This window comes from Camelus ferus, chromosome 14, assembly GCF_009834535.1.
Source record: "Camelus ferus isolate YT-003-E chromosome 14, BCGSAC_Cfer_1.0, whole genome shotgun sequence".
Lineage (NCBI taxonomy): Eukaryota > Metazoa > Chordata > Mammalia > Artiodactyla > Camelidae > Camelus > Camelus ferus.
The window spans coordinates 65856625-65874516 of NC_045709.1; the positions used below are offsets into that span (position 1 = coordinate 65856625).

Here is a 17892-nt window from a genome sequence, read left to right on the forward strand (position 1 = left end):
GGAACAGCAGATTGGTTGGAGATGGGAACTTGGGAGGCTTGTATTTGTAAAAACAAAATCACATTATTTTACTTATATATGTTTTTTATATTTTTATATGGATTTCTTAAGGGAAGCAATCATTGGAGAGTATTGGTGGGGTTAGGAGGCTGAGCTCCTCCCAGTAGCCAATCCCTTAATCTGAGTTTGATGGAGAGAAGGCAGTTGAGGGATGGATGCGGATATAACCATCAGTAGTTAACACCGGTTCAGACTTCTCTCCTGCACATGCTCTTCTCCTTCCATATATATATATTTTTTTTTCTTTTCTTTTCTATCTTTCATTTGGCCAGTGACCTAAAGAAGAGAGGAAGAGGGAATTTACCAGAAAATTGGACAATATCCCCCAAACATATCAGCTATAAACAGAGTCAAGTTTCAGTGAAGCAGAATCGGGCATATGAATCATCTGTGATTTTACTGGGGTAAGCACTTACGGGAGCGATTTTTCAATATGAAAGAATGTATTTTGAAAATCAAAGAGAACATACTTTAGTCCCTCAGTGGTAGTGTGTGCGTGTGTGTGTGCACGTTCTCTGCAGCACGAGAATCCTGTATGTGCATGGCGCTGTTGGGGCTTACTCTCCGTTTCTGGGGCTCAGCTTGTGTGTGTGTGTGTGTGTGTGTGTGAGGTAGGAGACTATAAGGACATTTATAGGTACGTAAACCTCTTTTTGTATCTCCTTTCTTTACTTCCTCCCCCTGAATTCTTCTGCTTCCCAGCTTCAGTCTTGCATGTCCCTTAGTAGAAGGAAAATGTCATGGCACGGTGCTGTGTCCTCAGCGCAAAACCACCCAAAGCCCTTAGGTGAGGTGGTCCTGGGAAGTTAAAGTGGTTTATTCTACAATTAAAATCCTCCACGAGACACAAGTACCCCTAAGAAGGATGGTACATTGACTTTTCCATCACTTCCAACCCCCACTCCATTACCAAGTCCTGTGTTTTTTTATTTCCTACGTGTTTTTCAAGTTTTATCCTTTTCTCTTCTTGCTATTTCTACCATCACTGCCGTAGTTCAGTCTCTCATCACGTTTGTTCTGGAATTCTGCAACCACCTCCCAGTGGTGGCTCCGCCTCCAGCATTCTGGTCTTACCCTCCTCAAATGTACTCCTCACACTGTAGCCGTGGCAATCTCTCAAACATTTGAAGCTGACCACTCTACTGTCCAAAACCCTTTTCCCACAGGGTAAAGTCTAAGTGCCAGTTGTTACATACAACGCTCCCTTCCCCATGGAGTGATCCCATCTCTTGCACTGTCCATTCATACTGGTAATTTGTCACACACACCATGGTGCTTCACACTTCCTCACTTTGCTCTGCCCAGAAAAGTCTCTTCTGCCTAGAATGACTTTCTCCAAACCTGCCCAAACCTGGGCAGCCATGTCCTCACGGGCCTCAGAAAACTCTCCTTCCTCCATGCCCTCACCCACATACCAGTGAACAAAGGCATGCTTGGCATACATCAGGTCAAACTTGTGGTCCAGGCGAGCCCAGGCCTCAGCAATGGCTGTGGTGTTGCTCAGCATGCACACAGCCCCCTGTACTTTGGCCAGGTCTCCACCAGGTACCACCGTGGGAAGCTGGTAATTAATGCCAACTTTGAAGCCAGTGGGGCACCAGTCCACAAACTGGATGCTGCGCTTGGTCTTGATGGTGGCAATGGCAGCATTGACATCTTTGGGGACCACATCACCGTGGTACAACAGGCAGCAAGCCATGTATTTACCATGGCGAGGGTCACATTTCACCATCTGGTTGGCTGGCTCTAAGCAAGCGTTGGTGATCTCTGCTACAGAAAGCTGTTCATGGTAGGCTTTCTCAGCAGAGATGACAGGGGCATATGTGGCCAGAGGGAAGTGGATGCGAGGATAGGGCACCAGGTTGGTCTGGAATTCTGTCAGATCGACATTCAGGGCTCCATCAAACCTCAGGGAAGCAGTGATGGAGGACACAATCTGGCTAATAAGGCAGTTAAGATTAGTGTAGGTTGGGCGCTCAATATCGAGGTTTCTACGACAGATGTCATAGATGGCCTCGTTGTCTACCATGAAGGCACAATCAGAGTGCTCCAGGGTGGTGTGGGTGGTGAGGATGGAGTTGTAGGGCTCAGCTGCAGCTGTGGAAACATGGGGGGCTGGGTAAATGGAGAACTCCAGCTTAGACTTCTTGCCATAATCGACAGAGAGACGTTCCATCAGCAGGGAGGTAAACCCAGAACCAGATCCCCCACCAAAGCTGTGGAAAACCAAGAAGCCCTGAAGACCTGTGCACTGGTCAGCCAGTTTCCGAATTCGGTCCAAGACGAGGTCAATGATCTTGCCAATGGTGTAGTGACCACGGGCATAGTTATTGGCAGCATCTTCTTTGCCTGTGATGAGCTGCTCAGGGTGGAAGAGCTGGCGATAGGTGCCAGTGCGAACTTCATCAATGACTGTAGGTTCCAGGTCTACGAACACTGCCCTGGGCACATGCTTGCCAGCGCCTGTCTCACTGAAGAAGGTGTTGAAGGAGTCGTCTCCTCCCCCAATGGTCTTGTCACTTGGCATCTGGCCATCGGGCTGGATGCCATGTTCCAGGCAGTAGAGCTCCCAACAGGCATTGCCGATCTGGACACCAGCCTGGCCAACGTGGATGGAGATACACTCACGCATGGTGGCTACGGGTCAGCAGGCGCAGGCAACAGGAGTAGACACCGGGTCCCGGTTACCGTCCCCGACAAGCTAAGAGTTGAGGTAAGTAACGCACTCTATTTTTACATAGTTACGCCAATAATGAGTTGTGTTTGCTTGCTTGCTTTCTTTCTTTCTTTCTTTCTTCTTTCTTCCTTCCTTCCTTCCTTCCTTCCTTCCTTCCTTTCTTTCTTTCTTTCTTTCTTTCTTCTTCTTTCTTTCTCTTTTCCTTCTTTCTTTCTCTTTTCTTTCTTTCTTCTTCTTTCCTTCCTTTCCTTCCTTCCTTCCTTTCCTTCTTTCCTTCCTTTCCTTCTTTCCTTCTTTCTTGTCAATCTACAATTAACTTCTTTTTTAAATTCAAATATAGTCAGTTATAACATGTCAATTTCTGATGTACAACACAATGTCCCAGTCATGCATGTACATACATATATTCATTTTCATATTCTTTTTCATTAAAGGTTATTACAAGATATTGAATATACTTCCCTGTGCTATACGGAAGAAATTTGTTTTTTTATCTACTTTTATATATAGTAGTTAACATTTACAAATCTCAAACTCCCAAATTTATCCCTTCCCACCCCTCTTCCCCCAGTAACCATAAGATTGTTTACTATGTCTGCGAGTCTGTTTCTGTTTTGTAGATGAGTTCATTAGTGTCCTCTTTTTTCCTATCTTTTTCTGCTCTGTTGTAATGATCAATGGTTAAACCACAGGTAGCACTGGCCTTACTTCTATGTCAGGATGAATACAGTTGGCCCTCTGTATCTACAGGTTCCACTTCCATAGATTCAACCAATCGTGGATTGAAAATATTTGAAAAAAATCCAAAAAGTTCTAAAAAGCAAAACTTGAATTTTCTGCATGCTAGAAACTATTTACATAGCATGTACATTGTATTTATAACTATCTATATAATATTTGCATTGTATTAGGTATTTTAAGTAATTTAGAAATGACTTAAAGCATATGGAGGAAAGACATATACACCCCTATGTTCACTGCAGCATTATTTACAATAGCCAAGATGTGGAAGCAACCCAAGTGCCCATTGATAGATTAATGGATAAAGAATATGTGGCATATATGCCGATCATTTTGAAATGTATAGAAATTTTGAATCACTATATTGTGCACTAGGAACTAAAATAGTGTTGTAGGTCAGTACTTCAGAAACAAACAGACTTATAGAAAAAGTTTAGATTTGTGGTTACCAGAGGTGGGGGTCGGGGGAAGGGGATTGGATGAAGGTGGTCAAAAGGTACAAACATCACACACAAAAGGTAAGATAAATAAGCTCTAGGGATGTAATGTACAACATGATTAATATAATAAACTCTGCTGTATGTTATATGTAAAGTGGTTAAGAGAGTAAATCCTGAATTCTCATCACAAGAAAAAATTTTTCTATTTCTTTTATTTTGTGTCTATATGAGATGATGGATGTTCACTAAACTTATTGTGATAATTATTTCATGATGTATGTTAGTCAAATCATTGTGCTGTATACCTTAAACTTGTACAGTTCTGTATGCCAATAATACCTCAATAAAACTGGAAGGAGAAAAAATCCATAAACAAACAAACAAAATAAAAATATAGGAGGATGTGCACAGGTTATATGAAAATACTATGCTATTTTATATAAGGGACTGGAGCTCCAGAGATTTTGGTATCTGTGAGGGTCCTTAAACCCAAACCCTGTGGGTACTGATGGACAACTGTACTAAACTTCAGCAAGTGGGGCTTTGGGGCAGAAGGGGAGCAAGAGAGTATTTTGACTTGGGCTAATTATTTAGTATTATTCCTTAGAGGTGGGTTGATGGGTTCTTAAACTGGGATCTGTGGACCTTGTGTGTCAGTGTCTTTCTTTCTCGGGGAGAAAAGTCCATAGCTTTATTTAGACTCTCAAAGGAATCCAAGACCCAAAAGGATTAAGAGGCGAGTATGTGTGTTTGTGTGTGTGTGTGTATGCATGTTCCAACTACCTTTCTTTTATTCTTAGAGAATTTCTTTCTATTTTAGATCATTTCTACTCACATGCTGTTTACAGTAAATTGCATTTTCTTTTGTTCATTCCTGTTTATGTCTCAATTGAAAAATCCTTACTGAAATTTTAGGCCATTCTTTATCTTTTCCATAAAACCATATTATTAGTAAAAATACAGAAGTCTGACAGTCAATAGAGAATGGTTAAACCTGGGCCTCAAAGTTTTTGAAAGATGTCTGTGTACAGAAGTAATGATGACTTTCATCATAGATCTCTTACTAAAGATCAAAGTCACAAAATAAAATTTGTCAACACAAGTTAGAAAAAGGTCAAACAACAATAACAGCAAGACAGATATAAGGAAATATCCAGAGGGTTCTAAGTGCTGTTCTTGAAAATATGTACTTAAATTTAACACAGTAAAGCAACGTAGAATTATATAGACAGATCAAAAGCCTATCAAATGTTCCACTTAAAACACTAATCTAATGAGATTATGAATGTGAAAGAGAATTTTTATTTTGAAAAAAATTCTCTTAGATAGAAGTTGAAACTGAGAAAATTTGTAAAGATTATATAAAGGCATTTGCAAACACTTCCCCTGATATCTAAATGAATTTTTTTTTTTTTAGTGAAAGAATCAAAGCTTGAATCTTTAAAATAAAGACAAATAAGAAATGATTCTATGCTGGGAAGAATACTGCAGTGTAGTAGTCTCAAGGTTTTTACGTATTTATTTTTTTATTGCAAGTATAATCAGTTTGTAATGTTGTGTCAGTTTCTGGTGTACAGCATAATGTTTCAGTCATACGTATACATGCATATATTCCTTTTCATATTCTTTTTTATTATAGGTTATGACAAGATATTGAATATAGTTCCCTGTGCTATACAGTAGAAACTTCTTGTTTATCTATTTTAAATGTAGTAGTTTGTATGTGAAAATCTCAAACTCCCAATTTATCCCTTCCCACCCCGTTTCCCCTCTGGTAACTGTAAGTTTGTTTTCTATGTGAGTCTGTTTCTGGTTGTAAATAAGTTCATTTGTGCCTTTTTTGTTTAGATTCCATGTGAATGACATCATATGGTGTTTTTCTTTCTCTTTCTGGCTTACTTCACTTAGAATGATGATCTCTAGGTCCACCCATATTGCTGCAAGAGGCATTATTTTATTCTTTTTTATGGCTGAGTAGTATTCCATTGTATATATAGGCTACAACTTCTTTATCCAGTCATCTGTCAATGGACATTTAGGTTGTTTCTATGTCTTGGCTATTGCATATAGTGCTGCTATGAACATTGGGGTGCATGTATCTTTTTGAATTAGAGTTCCCTCCAGATATATCTCCAGCATTTATTGTGTGTAGACTTTTTAATGACCATTCTGACTGGTGTGAAGTGATACTTCACTATAGTTTTGATTTGCATTTTTCTGATAATTAGCAATATTGACCATTTCAAGGTTTTTTTTGTTTGTTTTTTGTTTTTTGTTTTTCCTGTATGTCTCAAGCTACAGTATGCTTGGGGGTTGAGGGTCCTAAGGTTGCCCTGGGAAATTTAGTTAGGAATTGGGCTTCTTCCCATTTGGGAAAAACAGTAGATGGTTGAAACTACAAAAATGATGAAGAGTGTGCAAGGTGAAGGAGGAGAAAGAATTAGGAGAAAGGGGAGGAAGTAGAAAAGAGAGAGGGAGAGAGGAAAAAGAATAACAACAAAAAGGCTAAAAGAAAGAGAAGGGGGGAGGAAGAGGGAGGGGCAGGAGGAGAAAGAGGAGGGAGAGGAGGTGGAAGGAATGGAGGAAGGGGAGGGGTTGGGGATATGAGAGTGCCTCTCAGAACCCTGCTGGGCTGGAACACCTTACTTGAGGAATCTTGAGAATCATGTTCTCTGACCCCCTGAACTGCCTGGTAAAGGGTAAGGAGAGAACTACGTGGAGGCAAGATCTCAGTGGTCACCAATTTGAGAAATGTAAGGTGAATGCCTGGCTATTTACAGAACAGAGATACAGAAACAGCTGGTCTGATAGCTCAGGGGGGATGGTCCAGGCAAGCTCAGTTACCACTCTGGTTGGGTAACAGCTCTGTGTGCTATTCTACAAGATGTGGGTTTGACCTGAGCCACTGACCGATATCTGGTTCTGTTTCCTCCAGAGAACACAGGGGTCCTGAATCCAAGAGGTGGAAGTGGATGTGGCCTGTCTTACCATTATAACCAATAACAGTCTCTCTTGCCCCCCGCAAACAGAGGCAGTGAGGATTGAGCCCAGGACCTGTGCATCCCAAGCACAAGTTCTGCCTCTGCCCCCCACCCCCACCCCATCCCCTAATAGTCTTTACTGCCTCTCCTTGTATATTTAGGAATCTCCTGGTTTAAAGTTGTTAGTAACCAAGAGAAATGTTTCCCTTATCAAGAGACAAGACCCTGCTGGAAGCTGAGATTGCTACCTGGCCATCTGACATCCCTCTCGCTTCTGGAAAACAGGCAAAAATAAGTTTTTGGTGTTAACCGAGGTGGTTGATCCTTATCACCAAAGGGAAATAGGGTTGATGTTGCACAAAGGAGACAGGGAGGATTCTCCAAGGAATCCAGGGGCGTGTTGTCTCCTAGGTTTTCCTTTTCCAGACATAATGATAAGAAAACAGCAGTAACCTCCTAGAAGAAAGATTAGTGAGGTTGTGGATACCGGGGGGGGGGGGGGGTGGGAAGGGATAGCCTGGGATTTCAAAATTGTAGAATAGATAAACAAGATTACACTGTATAGCACAGGGAAATATACACAAAATGTTATGATAACTCACAGAGAAAAAAATGTGACAATGAGTGTGTATATGTCAATGAATGACTGAAAAGTTGTGCTGAACACTGGAATTTGACACATTGTAAAATGATTATAAATCAATAAAAAATGTTAAAAAAAAAAAAAGAAAGATTAGTGAGGGCATATCTATTTACTTGAGTTATCTCACCAGGCACAGAACCCTGACCAGCTTAGGTACCAGCTGATGACAATGGTGACATGAGATGAGTAGAAGAGAAAGAACATCAAAAATACTCCTACAACTGTGTGTCCAGCTCAGAAATAAGGACCCCTGTACTTATATTTTCTTACTTGCTATTTCACACATAAATGTGTACGTTTTAACTAACTTTTCCACTTCTCCTACTCCCTTTCATATTTTATTTAGAGTGAACAATGTTTACAAAATAGTGCATAGTTTAAATACTGTCCAGACGGAATTGTGAAAGATATAGAGGAGGAATAGACCTGACCCAGTGACCTTGGATTTGGACCTAGGGGCAGGCGCAGCTGAGGGCAGGCTCAGATGAGGGACCTATTAGGTGGCAGTATTTTGTGTCCTGTAGTTGCTAAATCTGTTGCTGTTTAATTTTAAACATGGAAAAAGTATGTGTATGTCAGAATTTGGGAGCTAAATCTTCCAGTGGACATTTACCATGTGTTTGGGCCACCAGTTTTCAGCATCTCTTGAAACGCTCCTTATGTTTGGGGGAATATTCAGGCTCACGAGTCCTGTGTCCCCAGTTTAGACGTCACAGCACTCATTTCCCAGCTTTCCTTGCGGTTATGATACAGGTAGTGATCTAGGCCCCACCAATTAGGCATGTGAGACTGATTTGGAACAGAACTGCATGAGGAAACAGGCTGCAAGTGGAATCCATTTAACAGAAGAAGATGCTCAGGTGTTCGGTTATTGCCATGATGCTACAAGGTCAATTTTGGGGGGCACAAAAGCAATGAGAGTGCTACTAGCAGCCCGATTGCAGTCAAGTTAGGTCTGTGACAGGTGTGTGAATGGCAGCATTTCAAGACGGCAGGAGACCTTACTGTTGATGATGATGGTGACCATATCCATGATGGACCAGTGGTTTTTGTGGTGAAGTTTGAACATTGCTCCTGGAAGCTTAACTTTGAGCCCATTTCTCTGTCCCTACTGCCCCAACTAACCCAGTTTTATTGAGATATAATTGACATATAACATTGTATAAATTTAAGGTATACAACATAATAATTTGATATATGTATATATTGTGAAATGATTGCCATGCTGTTTCATTAATATCTGTCACCTCATAGTTACAAAGTTTCTCTCTTTTAATGGGAACTTTCTCTTAGCACCTTTCATATATACAATACAGTATTGTAAACTTTAGTCATCATGCAAGACATTACATCCCCAGGACTTGCTTATGTTTTAATTGGAAGTTTGTAATTTCTGACCACCTTCACTCATTTCCCCACCACCTGCTACTGGTAACCATCAATCTGATCTGTTTCTATGGGTTTGGCTTTTTTAGTTTCCACATATTAGTGAGATCACACAACATTTGTCTTTCTCTTTCTGACTTATTTCACTGGGCATATTGCCCTCAATTCCCAACCATGTCACAAATGGAAGGATTTCCTTCTTTTTATTACTGAATAATATTCCATTGTATATCTATCTATCTATCTATCTATCTATCTATCTATCTATCTATCTATCATCTCTATATGTATATACAGATATATAGATATATCTATGAATAGATATAGATAATATATATACCACATCTCCTTTATCTATTCATCTGTTGACAGACTTAGATTGTTTCCATGCCTTGGCAATCCTGCAATGAACATAACGGTGCAGATATCTCTTAGAGATAGTTACTTCCTTTCCTTCAGATGTATACCCAGAAGTGGGATTGCTGGATCATACGGTAGCCCTAGTTTCAGTTTTTGGAGGAACCTCCATACTGTTTTCCATGGTGGCTGAATCACTTTACATTCCCACTAACAGTGCTCAGATCTTCACCAACGATTGTTCTCTCCTGTACTCTATTTAGTCATTTTTATTTATTAATTTTTTGTGGGGGGGGGGAGGGAATTAGGTTTTTATTTATTGATTGATAATGGAGGTACTGGGGACTGACCCAGGACCTCGTGCAGGCTAAGCATGTGCTCTACCACTGAGCTATACCCTCCCTCCACTCCTGTCTACTTAATAATAATCATTCTAGCAGTATGAGGTGATATCTCATTGTGGTTTTAATTTGCTTTTCCTTGATAATTAGTGATGCTGAGCATCTCTTTATGCACCCGTTGGCTATTTGTGTATCTTCTTTGGAAAAATGTCTGCTCTAGTCCTTTGACTATTTTTAAATCAGACTGCTTGCTTTTTTGCTACTGAGTTGTATGTATATATTTATATATTTTGGATATTTACCCCTTATCAGATATGTGGTTTGCAAATATTTTCTCCCATTCGATAGGTTGCCTTTTCATTTTGTTGATTTTTCTTTTCCTGTGCAGAAGCTTTTTTGATTGATGTCGTCTCACTTGTTTATTTTGCTTTTACTGCTTGTGATTCAGGTGTCATGTTCAAAAAAGTTATTGCCAAGTCCCATGTCAGTGGCTTTTCCCCTGTGTTTTTTTCTGGGTGTTTTATGATTTCAGGTCTTACATTCAAGTCTGTAATTTGTTTCGAGTTAATTTTTGTGAGTGGTGTAAGAGAGGGGTTTTATTCTTTTGCATGTGAATATCCAATTTCCCCACAGCACCTCTGTCCCTGTTAAAGAAAGTCGAGTAACTTGGCCAAGACACCACACCACTGCGTGGCAGAGCTGGGGCCTGTCAGTAACACTGTGCTGCTCTTCATTCTTTTACCTGTTGGGAAGAGGTGGGAGGGGAAATTGTCAGACCTGAGAGTTTGTCACAACTGCATTGTGAGTTCATTGTGGTCGGAACGCAACAATGTTCCCTCGAAAGTTTTGTCTGTTCTCAGTACACTTGCTGCTGTGGTGAATAAGCTACTTGCCATCATCACAGAAGACTTCGTTCTTAGAAGACACCAGAAATATGGGTCAGAGATCTCTTCTAAGCATTCCTCATGATATATGAATGGAGTCTTTTCTGGTCATCCTTTCCAGGACTGGAAGGAGGAGTTCTGGAAATCATGAGTCTTCCTTACTGATTGTAATGCATTCCCTAACCGTGTAACTCGGGCCCAGAGGCTCCCCATCTCAAAGCACTCAGGGGCCTTTGTTGGTGCTACTAAGTCCCACGGCCCTGTTTTCCCTGCTCTTTGCTCTCTGGTGGGCTAATGATTTCTCTGAAACTACCTTGCAATCCTTTCCATTATTTCTCCTCTTCCCCACTGAATGGACGGTTCTGGAAGAATGTTCTTTGCACCTTTTGCTTAGCTCTACAGCTTTTTGGATGAGGAAAATAGTTTCCTGATATTTCTGAAATAGTGCCTACTTAATTTCATTATTTCTAGTTACCAGCCTTTCCCCAGGCTAAATAATTGCTTTTTGTTGTGTTTGCACCTTTCAAATAATTGTAGAATTTTCTTTAGTGTTGAAATTATAAATATTTATCCTCATTAACCTTTTTATTTGCATCACACTCGGTGATTCTCAGTTCAGCTTTGTTCTCTGTCCTCAGACTTTTTTAGGTTGAATACAGGGCTCCAAGCTAGACATGCTGTTCCAAGTTCAGTTCCTTAGAGTTGGAAGGAAGGGGCACAGACACTCCTCTCGCTATGAGGCAGTGTCTTCAGATTTAGTCTAAAATTGGTCTCCTTTTTTGGGGGGCGTGGTATCTTTCATATAACATCACAAAACTTGCATATTCTGTATTGCTTTCACAGATGTATTGCATATGCTATATTTTTCCCTTTATTTTCTTCCCTGTATTTTTAACCATCACAGGGTTATTTATTACTACGTTGTCTTTACTGGTATTAGCAACAGTTCTTAATTTAGCATCATCTGCAAACTTCATTTAAGTACCATTTGCTGTCTCTGCAAGATCATTAATAACGATGTCAACCATAGCATCTTGGAAAGTTGTGACAACACTGCTTCATCTTTAGGAAAAAGTGAAGATGTAGAGAAGGTTTTCCCTGACATAAAACACTGAGCTCCTCTCTTTGTTTGCTTGATGTCTGAGTCCCTCCCAAATGTGTGTTGAGAGGTGGCTGTACCTTTAGTAGGGACTTGGCTGCATGCTGCTTCTTGTCATGTTTTCACTGTGTTAAAATGAGTTTTCATAAGTTAAAAAAAATTACTGGTTTGTGTTAAATCAACAGGAAAAATGTCAAATATTTCTAAAAATTTGAAATGTTGATGTTTGGGAAGTCAGATAGGCAAAGAACTGAGGTCTAAGAGATTTGATTCTCAAAAAACTGATTTTGAGCTAGAGAGTTTTATTCTCTCAGGAGGTGGATTTGGAGAGAAAGCTGCCTAAGAAAGAAAGGAAGCCGTTTACCTGCCCTCGGTGTGATTTGGGTGAAATTTGTATTTTCCCGTCTTTCTCTCTTCTCTGTTCGAATCAGGGCAACCTAGGCTGTTCCACATCCATCCCTGGACTAGGTTTGGGTAGTAGGTTCTTATCTGAAACCAGGGGTAAACTTTGTAGGTTCAGCTGTTCAGTGAGGAACCTTTTCACGTTATCCTCCTCCTCCCACCTCTCCCCTCTTCTTCTCAAGAAACTCAGACATGGATGTACTTAGATGCAGATTAGCCAGCCTTTCCAACTCTCCACACTCTGACCAATCACTAGGACCCACGCAGAAAAGAATCTGCCAGTTCCAAACAGGTAGTCCCTGGACTGAAGTACGTTGGTGCTGATTTTACACACAACTGCAGCAAGCTGGTGGCAGAATGATTTTTATAGGTGATTCTTTGTGTGTGTTTGCTGTCTTTCCCCTTTTATTTGAAGCAGATAGAGAATTTTTTCTGTCATTTGTAAAGTTAGTCTGGCTTTCACCACATTTCCCTGAGCATTACTGAGGGAGAGAAGAAAGCTTTATACACAAGTGAGAAGGTCAGAGCAGAGCCAGAAGCCTTGCCTGCAGTGGTCCTGGGACAGGTTCCTTGGCAGGGCTAGGGTGTGAGTCGGGGGTTTTGGCAGAAAGAGCCTGGAGGTAAGTTCTGAGCCGTGCACCTGTGGTCTCAAAAATACTCAGAAACACTCCTCGACATTACCGGGAAGGGGAGTCGGGGGAGGAGGGGAAGGGATAAATTTGGGGGTTCAAAATTTGTAAATATTAACTACTATATATAAAAGTAGATAAAAAAATAAATGTCTCCTGTATAGTAGAGGGAACTGTATTCAATATCTTGTAATAACCTTTAATGAAAAAGAATATGAAAACGAACATATGTATATCTATGCATGCCTGGGTCATTATGCTGTTCAGCAGAAATAACACATTGTAACTGACTATACGTCAATAAAATATTAAAAAAAAATTTAAATAAAGAAATACTCCTGGGCTCTGTGCACAATGCAGAAAGCACCGAGTCCAGCCCTGGAAAGAGGAAACATGTGCATTGACAGCTGATGACCACACGGGCTCCATGGAAACCTTGACACCACCCTGGGAGAAGAGGCCAGTAATGCCAAAGTGTGGATTTCTTGACAGCCAGATGGCATGGGGCTTGTAGTTAGATTTAAATAGATTTAAAGAAAATAAGGGAATACAGTGACTTTTTCCCACTTAAGTTTGTGGTCTTAGATTTGTCTTTGCTCTATTTGATTATCTACTTGCTCAATGAATAGTAAACTAAAGTGGGTCACTGATTACTGACAGTCACAGTATATTTCCACTCCTGACATAGAGAAAATAAAACCCTGAGATTTAGGGGGAACAGGTAATAAAGGATCCCTAGGGAGCCAGCAGATGTGGAAGAGTTTATTGTCCCCAAGTTTCCCTTCTCTCCTTCCTTTAAGTCACAGAGCACAACCTCTCCTCCTCTGCCCCTGACTATATCTCCCAGCCTCATTTACAGCTAGATATGACCATGTGACCAAATTTTGGCTTCTGGAGTATGAGCAGAAGCCACTTTGCTACATATCCTTAAAAATAAAGTAGCTTGAACTTGTCCTCTTTCCTCCTTCCTTTAGGGTAGAACAGGGACATGGTACTGACTCAGCTTAGATCATGCAGGAGAGAAAATGACCTGGAGAAAGGAGGACAAAGATAAAAGAAACCCAGTTTCCCAGATGACTGTGCCAAGAGAAGCTACTCAACAAAACTACATCACTCAAACGATTACACAAGAGGGAAATAAACCACTGTCTTATTGCAGCCATTGTATGTTTGGTGTCTTTTTTGTTACAACATCTTAGCATTTACATTAACACATATAGCAGATACCAATCTTTGCTTGCTATAATGTATCTTTGTCCAAAATGTAAACAATAATGTTAACATCCTCTGTTTAAGAAGTAGAGAGTGAATAACAAAAATTTTGAAGGAAAGATTTGATGTTTAAGTTTCAGGCAGTACACTTTGCATAAACATTAGCTTTGTCTTTGACTTGACATGTAATATATAATAAGCAATGCCACCTCACCTCCCCCCACATCACCAAGGATTCCTCAGAAACATTCTTTTTCATGACATGACATCTGGATAGACATAATTTATGAATGAACCTCATGTTGTTAGGCATTTATATCATTTCCAGATTTCTGTGTTATTTGTAGCGCTGCCATGAATATTATGGTACATAAATTCTTGGTCTTTATCTTTTATGATTTCCGAAGGGTGGAGTCTTAGAAGTAGAATATGCTATATCACTTTTCCTCTTTTTTTCCAGTCTTGTACTATCCAAGACCCATCTTCAAACAGCCCCCATGCCAAAACGTCTCCCTATGAACCCAAAAAAGAAAATATTTTAAACCACATCTTATCCAAACTTGCCTCTGGAATCAATCTGTTCTCTATAATATGGACTTCAGGACCCTCAATTAGTAATCTACCTTTTACAACCTTTTTTTTTTTAAGATTAGAACTTTAGGGGCATAATAAACCCTTTATTAATCCACAAGAACACTCAAGATATTGAATAATAATTTCATAGGAGTAGAACCTTATTTTATTTATTACACTTATATATTAACGCTCTGCTCCAGTTCAAATACTCTCCTTGAATTCACCTTAATACTTCCTACTTTCATGCCCTTTGACCTGAATGGAACACCCTTTTATCTTCTTTCCACGTCATTGTATTCTACCCATTCTTCAAGGTACCCACTTAATATTCACCTTCCCTGTTCAGTCTTCCAGAAGCTTCAGCCCCCACAGACATCTACTGCCATGGAGACATTGGAGGACTTCCCCTTTTACTACACATTTGGCATATACCTTACATGGCACCACTAGTGTTGCCAGTGACTAGGTTTTTGTCTTGTCGCAGAAATTGAGAACGAGACGCAGAGGTTAAGAAAGTAAAGTGGGGATTTATTAAGGGATGCATGGTACACTCTCAAGGGGAGAGCGGGCAGGCTCAGGTGAGCAGCTACCCTGAGTTTCTTTGGCAAGTTGGTTACATGGAGTGTAAAAAGAATGGGTGGAATATTCACTGGGGAGGGAAGGTTTGAGGTCTTATTTCCTGATTTTCATCCCAACTCCACCTTCTCAGAGGGAGAAGGGATTTTTGTCCTTATTTAGTCTGGATGGGAAGTATCATGGTGTCTTGGGTACTTCTAATCTGCAAGGCTAATTTTATTGAAATAAGGGCATAATGTGCAAAAGGTTACATTCGGACACTAGAGATGCCTGCCTTTTCCCATGTTTGTTTTTCAGCCTCCAGGCCACTCATCACCCCAAAATGTGTGACTGCCTATCATCCCAGAGGTTCCTGCTTTTTTCTCTCTGTTCAGGGACCCCTGTTGTTTACATGATGTATGGTTTCCTACATTTGGCTTGTGCCCCTCCTCTCTGCCCAGTTCCTGCCATTTGGCCTTTGTCCCCCTTTCTCTGCTCATATTTAGCTGCCTGCCTGCTCTAACACCAGGATAGCCCCAAATGACTACCCTGGCATGGTTCTTGAATGGTTACACATGTATGTATTGGTATAAAGGATATGTATGGCAGTGCTTACTTTCCCACAACCTCATAAAGCGCTAGCCTGCAGGTGCTCACATACCTCCAGCCAAACTGATAAACAGATGAGCTTCCATGCCAAGGGCAAGCAATTCAGAATGACTATGATGGTGAGGAAGATGCTGCCCAGCAGAAGTGATAGATACAAGGCTGGTCAGCAAGAAGCGATGGACCCTAGAGTTCAGAGTCAGGCTGTGTTGAGTCATGTTCAGATATGTGAATGGAGGAAACCAGGCAAGACAGAAAGTAATTCAGAGCAAAGGATCCAAGAAAGATAGAGCTTAGAGATCTTCTCCTCATGAGAAGGAGAGAGTAAGTGCCTGCCTCAATTCCTAGCACCATTCTGATCTTCAATCCAGTTTACATGAGGCTCAGCGACATTGCCTTTTGAATTCTTTGAGATAGCTTACAGTAAATCACAATTTTATTTGAGTTATATTAAATGGGTTTCTGTTCCATGTGATTTAAAGAAACTTGAGTAGGACAAGTCCAATCAGGGGTCCAAGTTCTTTAACAGTAGGAGCAATATCCTATACTTTGTTTTCTCTCCTGCAGATTTGTTCAATAAATTGGTTCCAGCAGTTTCTTAAAAAATGTTTTGTCTCTTCACAGTCTCTTATTTCTGTCATAAGTGCTATCCTCTCTAAAAATGTATTATATCACCTATGTATTCTTACAACTTCAACATTTATATGGGTCTGATTGGAGTGGAGTCCCAGTCCTATCATTACTAGCTGTGAGATCTCAATATCAAGTGAGAGGATTGTACCAGCCAAGACTGCTAGAAAGCCATTTATGCCACTGGGGTTAGAGACCATGATTAACCACCAGGGGAAGGAATTTGAGTTAGTGGCCTAACAATTACATTCATAATTTTCCCACTGAGCAAGTGCCATGCAGGGAATAAAAATATAGCATTCTTAATAAAATCTAAGCTTATCAATAGAGCATGTGAAAATATTATGCAATTTAGTGTCGGAACATGTAGCTCTATTCACGTACAGTGTTTGTTTGTGTAAAATATCATTTGACACAAACAAAATAGATGGAAAATTGGAAGGTAATTTAGACAATGCCACTGGATAAAATAAAAAAAAAAAAAGAGCCAAGACAATGAGATCTTTAAGGTGATGCTTTACCTAGTTTGTTGTGAATGTTCATACTTAACAGATACCTTCATTTGGGGAGAAGAATAGCAAAAAGGTCACATTTCTGGAGTTCTTAATCCATACTCAGCATTGTACTTATTACATGAATTATATAAATCAACCCTCAAACAGTCCTGTGATGTGAAGTCTGTAATAGTAGCCATTTTACAGAAAATAAAATTGAGGTTTAGGAAATACAGTTATCTTTTCAGGGATTTGAACATAAATAATCTCTCTGATTATTCATGTCAAACTATATCACTTCCTTTATGACCCACTTTTGACATATACAAGTGAAGCATAACAACAAAATCTTACATAAATCACAGTGCTTCTTGCTTACACCTGCTAGTGCTGGACTGCCAGAGCCTTGTAAATTTCAGCCTAGTCATTTCTAGCCGTGTCCAGAGGGTGTTTTGTATGTGTTAACGGCCAAATCTGATTGGCCACCATGGGGTGCAGCAATTATTGGGGCCAGATAATTGGAAGGACTCGAAGGACTCTAACAAGGTATGCTCATGGAATATTTATTACAAGCAAAGGATGCACCGCACCAGGAGCCAGAAAGCACAAATCAACATTACAGAGCCTGCGACACCTGGGTACAGCTTGCAGGGTCTTCTTTCAGTTGGGCAGAATGTTCCGTCTCAGGTTTACGGTCCACCAACATAAGAACGACATATCTGCTTCAGGGAAGATGAGGCAGAAGTTTGCTGGGAGGTCTTTTGTGCCTCACTGATCACACAGCCAAAATCACACTGAGTGACCAGGTAAACCAGGTGGGAACCGTCAGTCTCTACATTGTCACTAAACAAGGCAGACAAGCTGGCACTGGGCATCTCCAGGGGAATTTGGGACTTTAAACAGCACATCATAAATCATTAGCTAGTACATTTCATTGCTGTCTTGGCCAAGGGTCTGTACTATGGCTCCAGGCAGCCCTGGAGATGCCTGCAGACAAGCTATAATTTAATCTTATTCCTACATCATGTGGATTTGTCACTTAACAAGTTCTTCCCTTGCTCCAGCCCAGTGCTGTCCAATAAACCTTCTGTAAAGATGGAAATGTTCTTGATCTGTGACGCCCAATATAGGAACAACTAACTGTAGTGACAAGTGACTGTCACACACTTAAAATGGGGT

General features: G+C 40.5%; 1 protein-coding gene and 1 pseudogene across 1 annotated transcript; both read right to left on the reverse strand.

Annotated features, from left to right (window-relative positions):
* Positions 1 to 1318: 1318 nt before the first annotated feature.
* On the reverse strand, positions 1319 to 1792 carry LOC102508381 (tubulin alpha chain). Its single transcript, XM_014560165.2, has one exon. The coding sequence runs from the start codon at positions 1790 to 1792 to the stop codon at positions 1319 to 1321; it is 474 nt and encodes a 157-aa protein (XP_014415651.2).
* A 23-nt stretch (positions 1793 to 1815) lies between these two features.
* On the reverse strand, positions 1816 to 2784 carry LOC116668743 (annotated as a pseudogene).
* Between the last annotated feature and the right edge of the window lie 15108 nt (positions 2785 to 17892).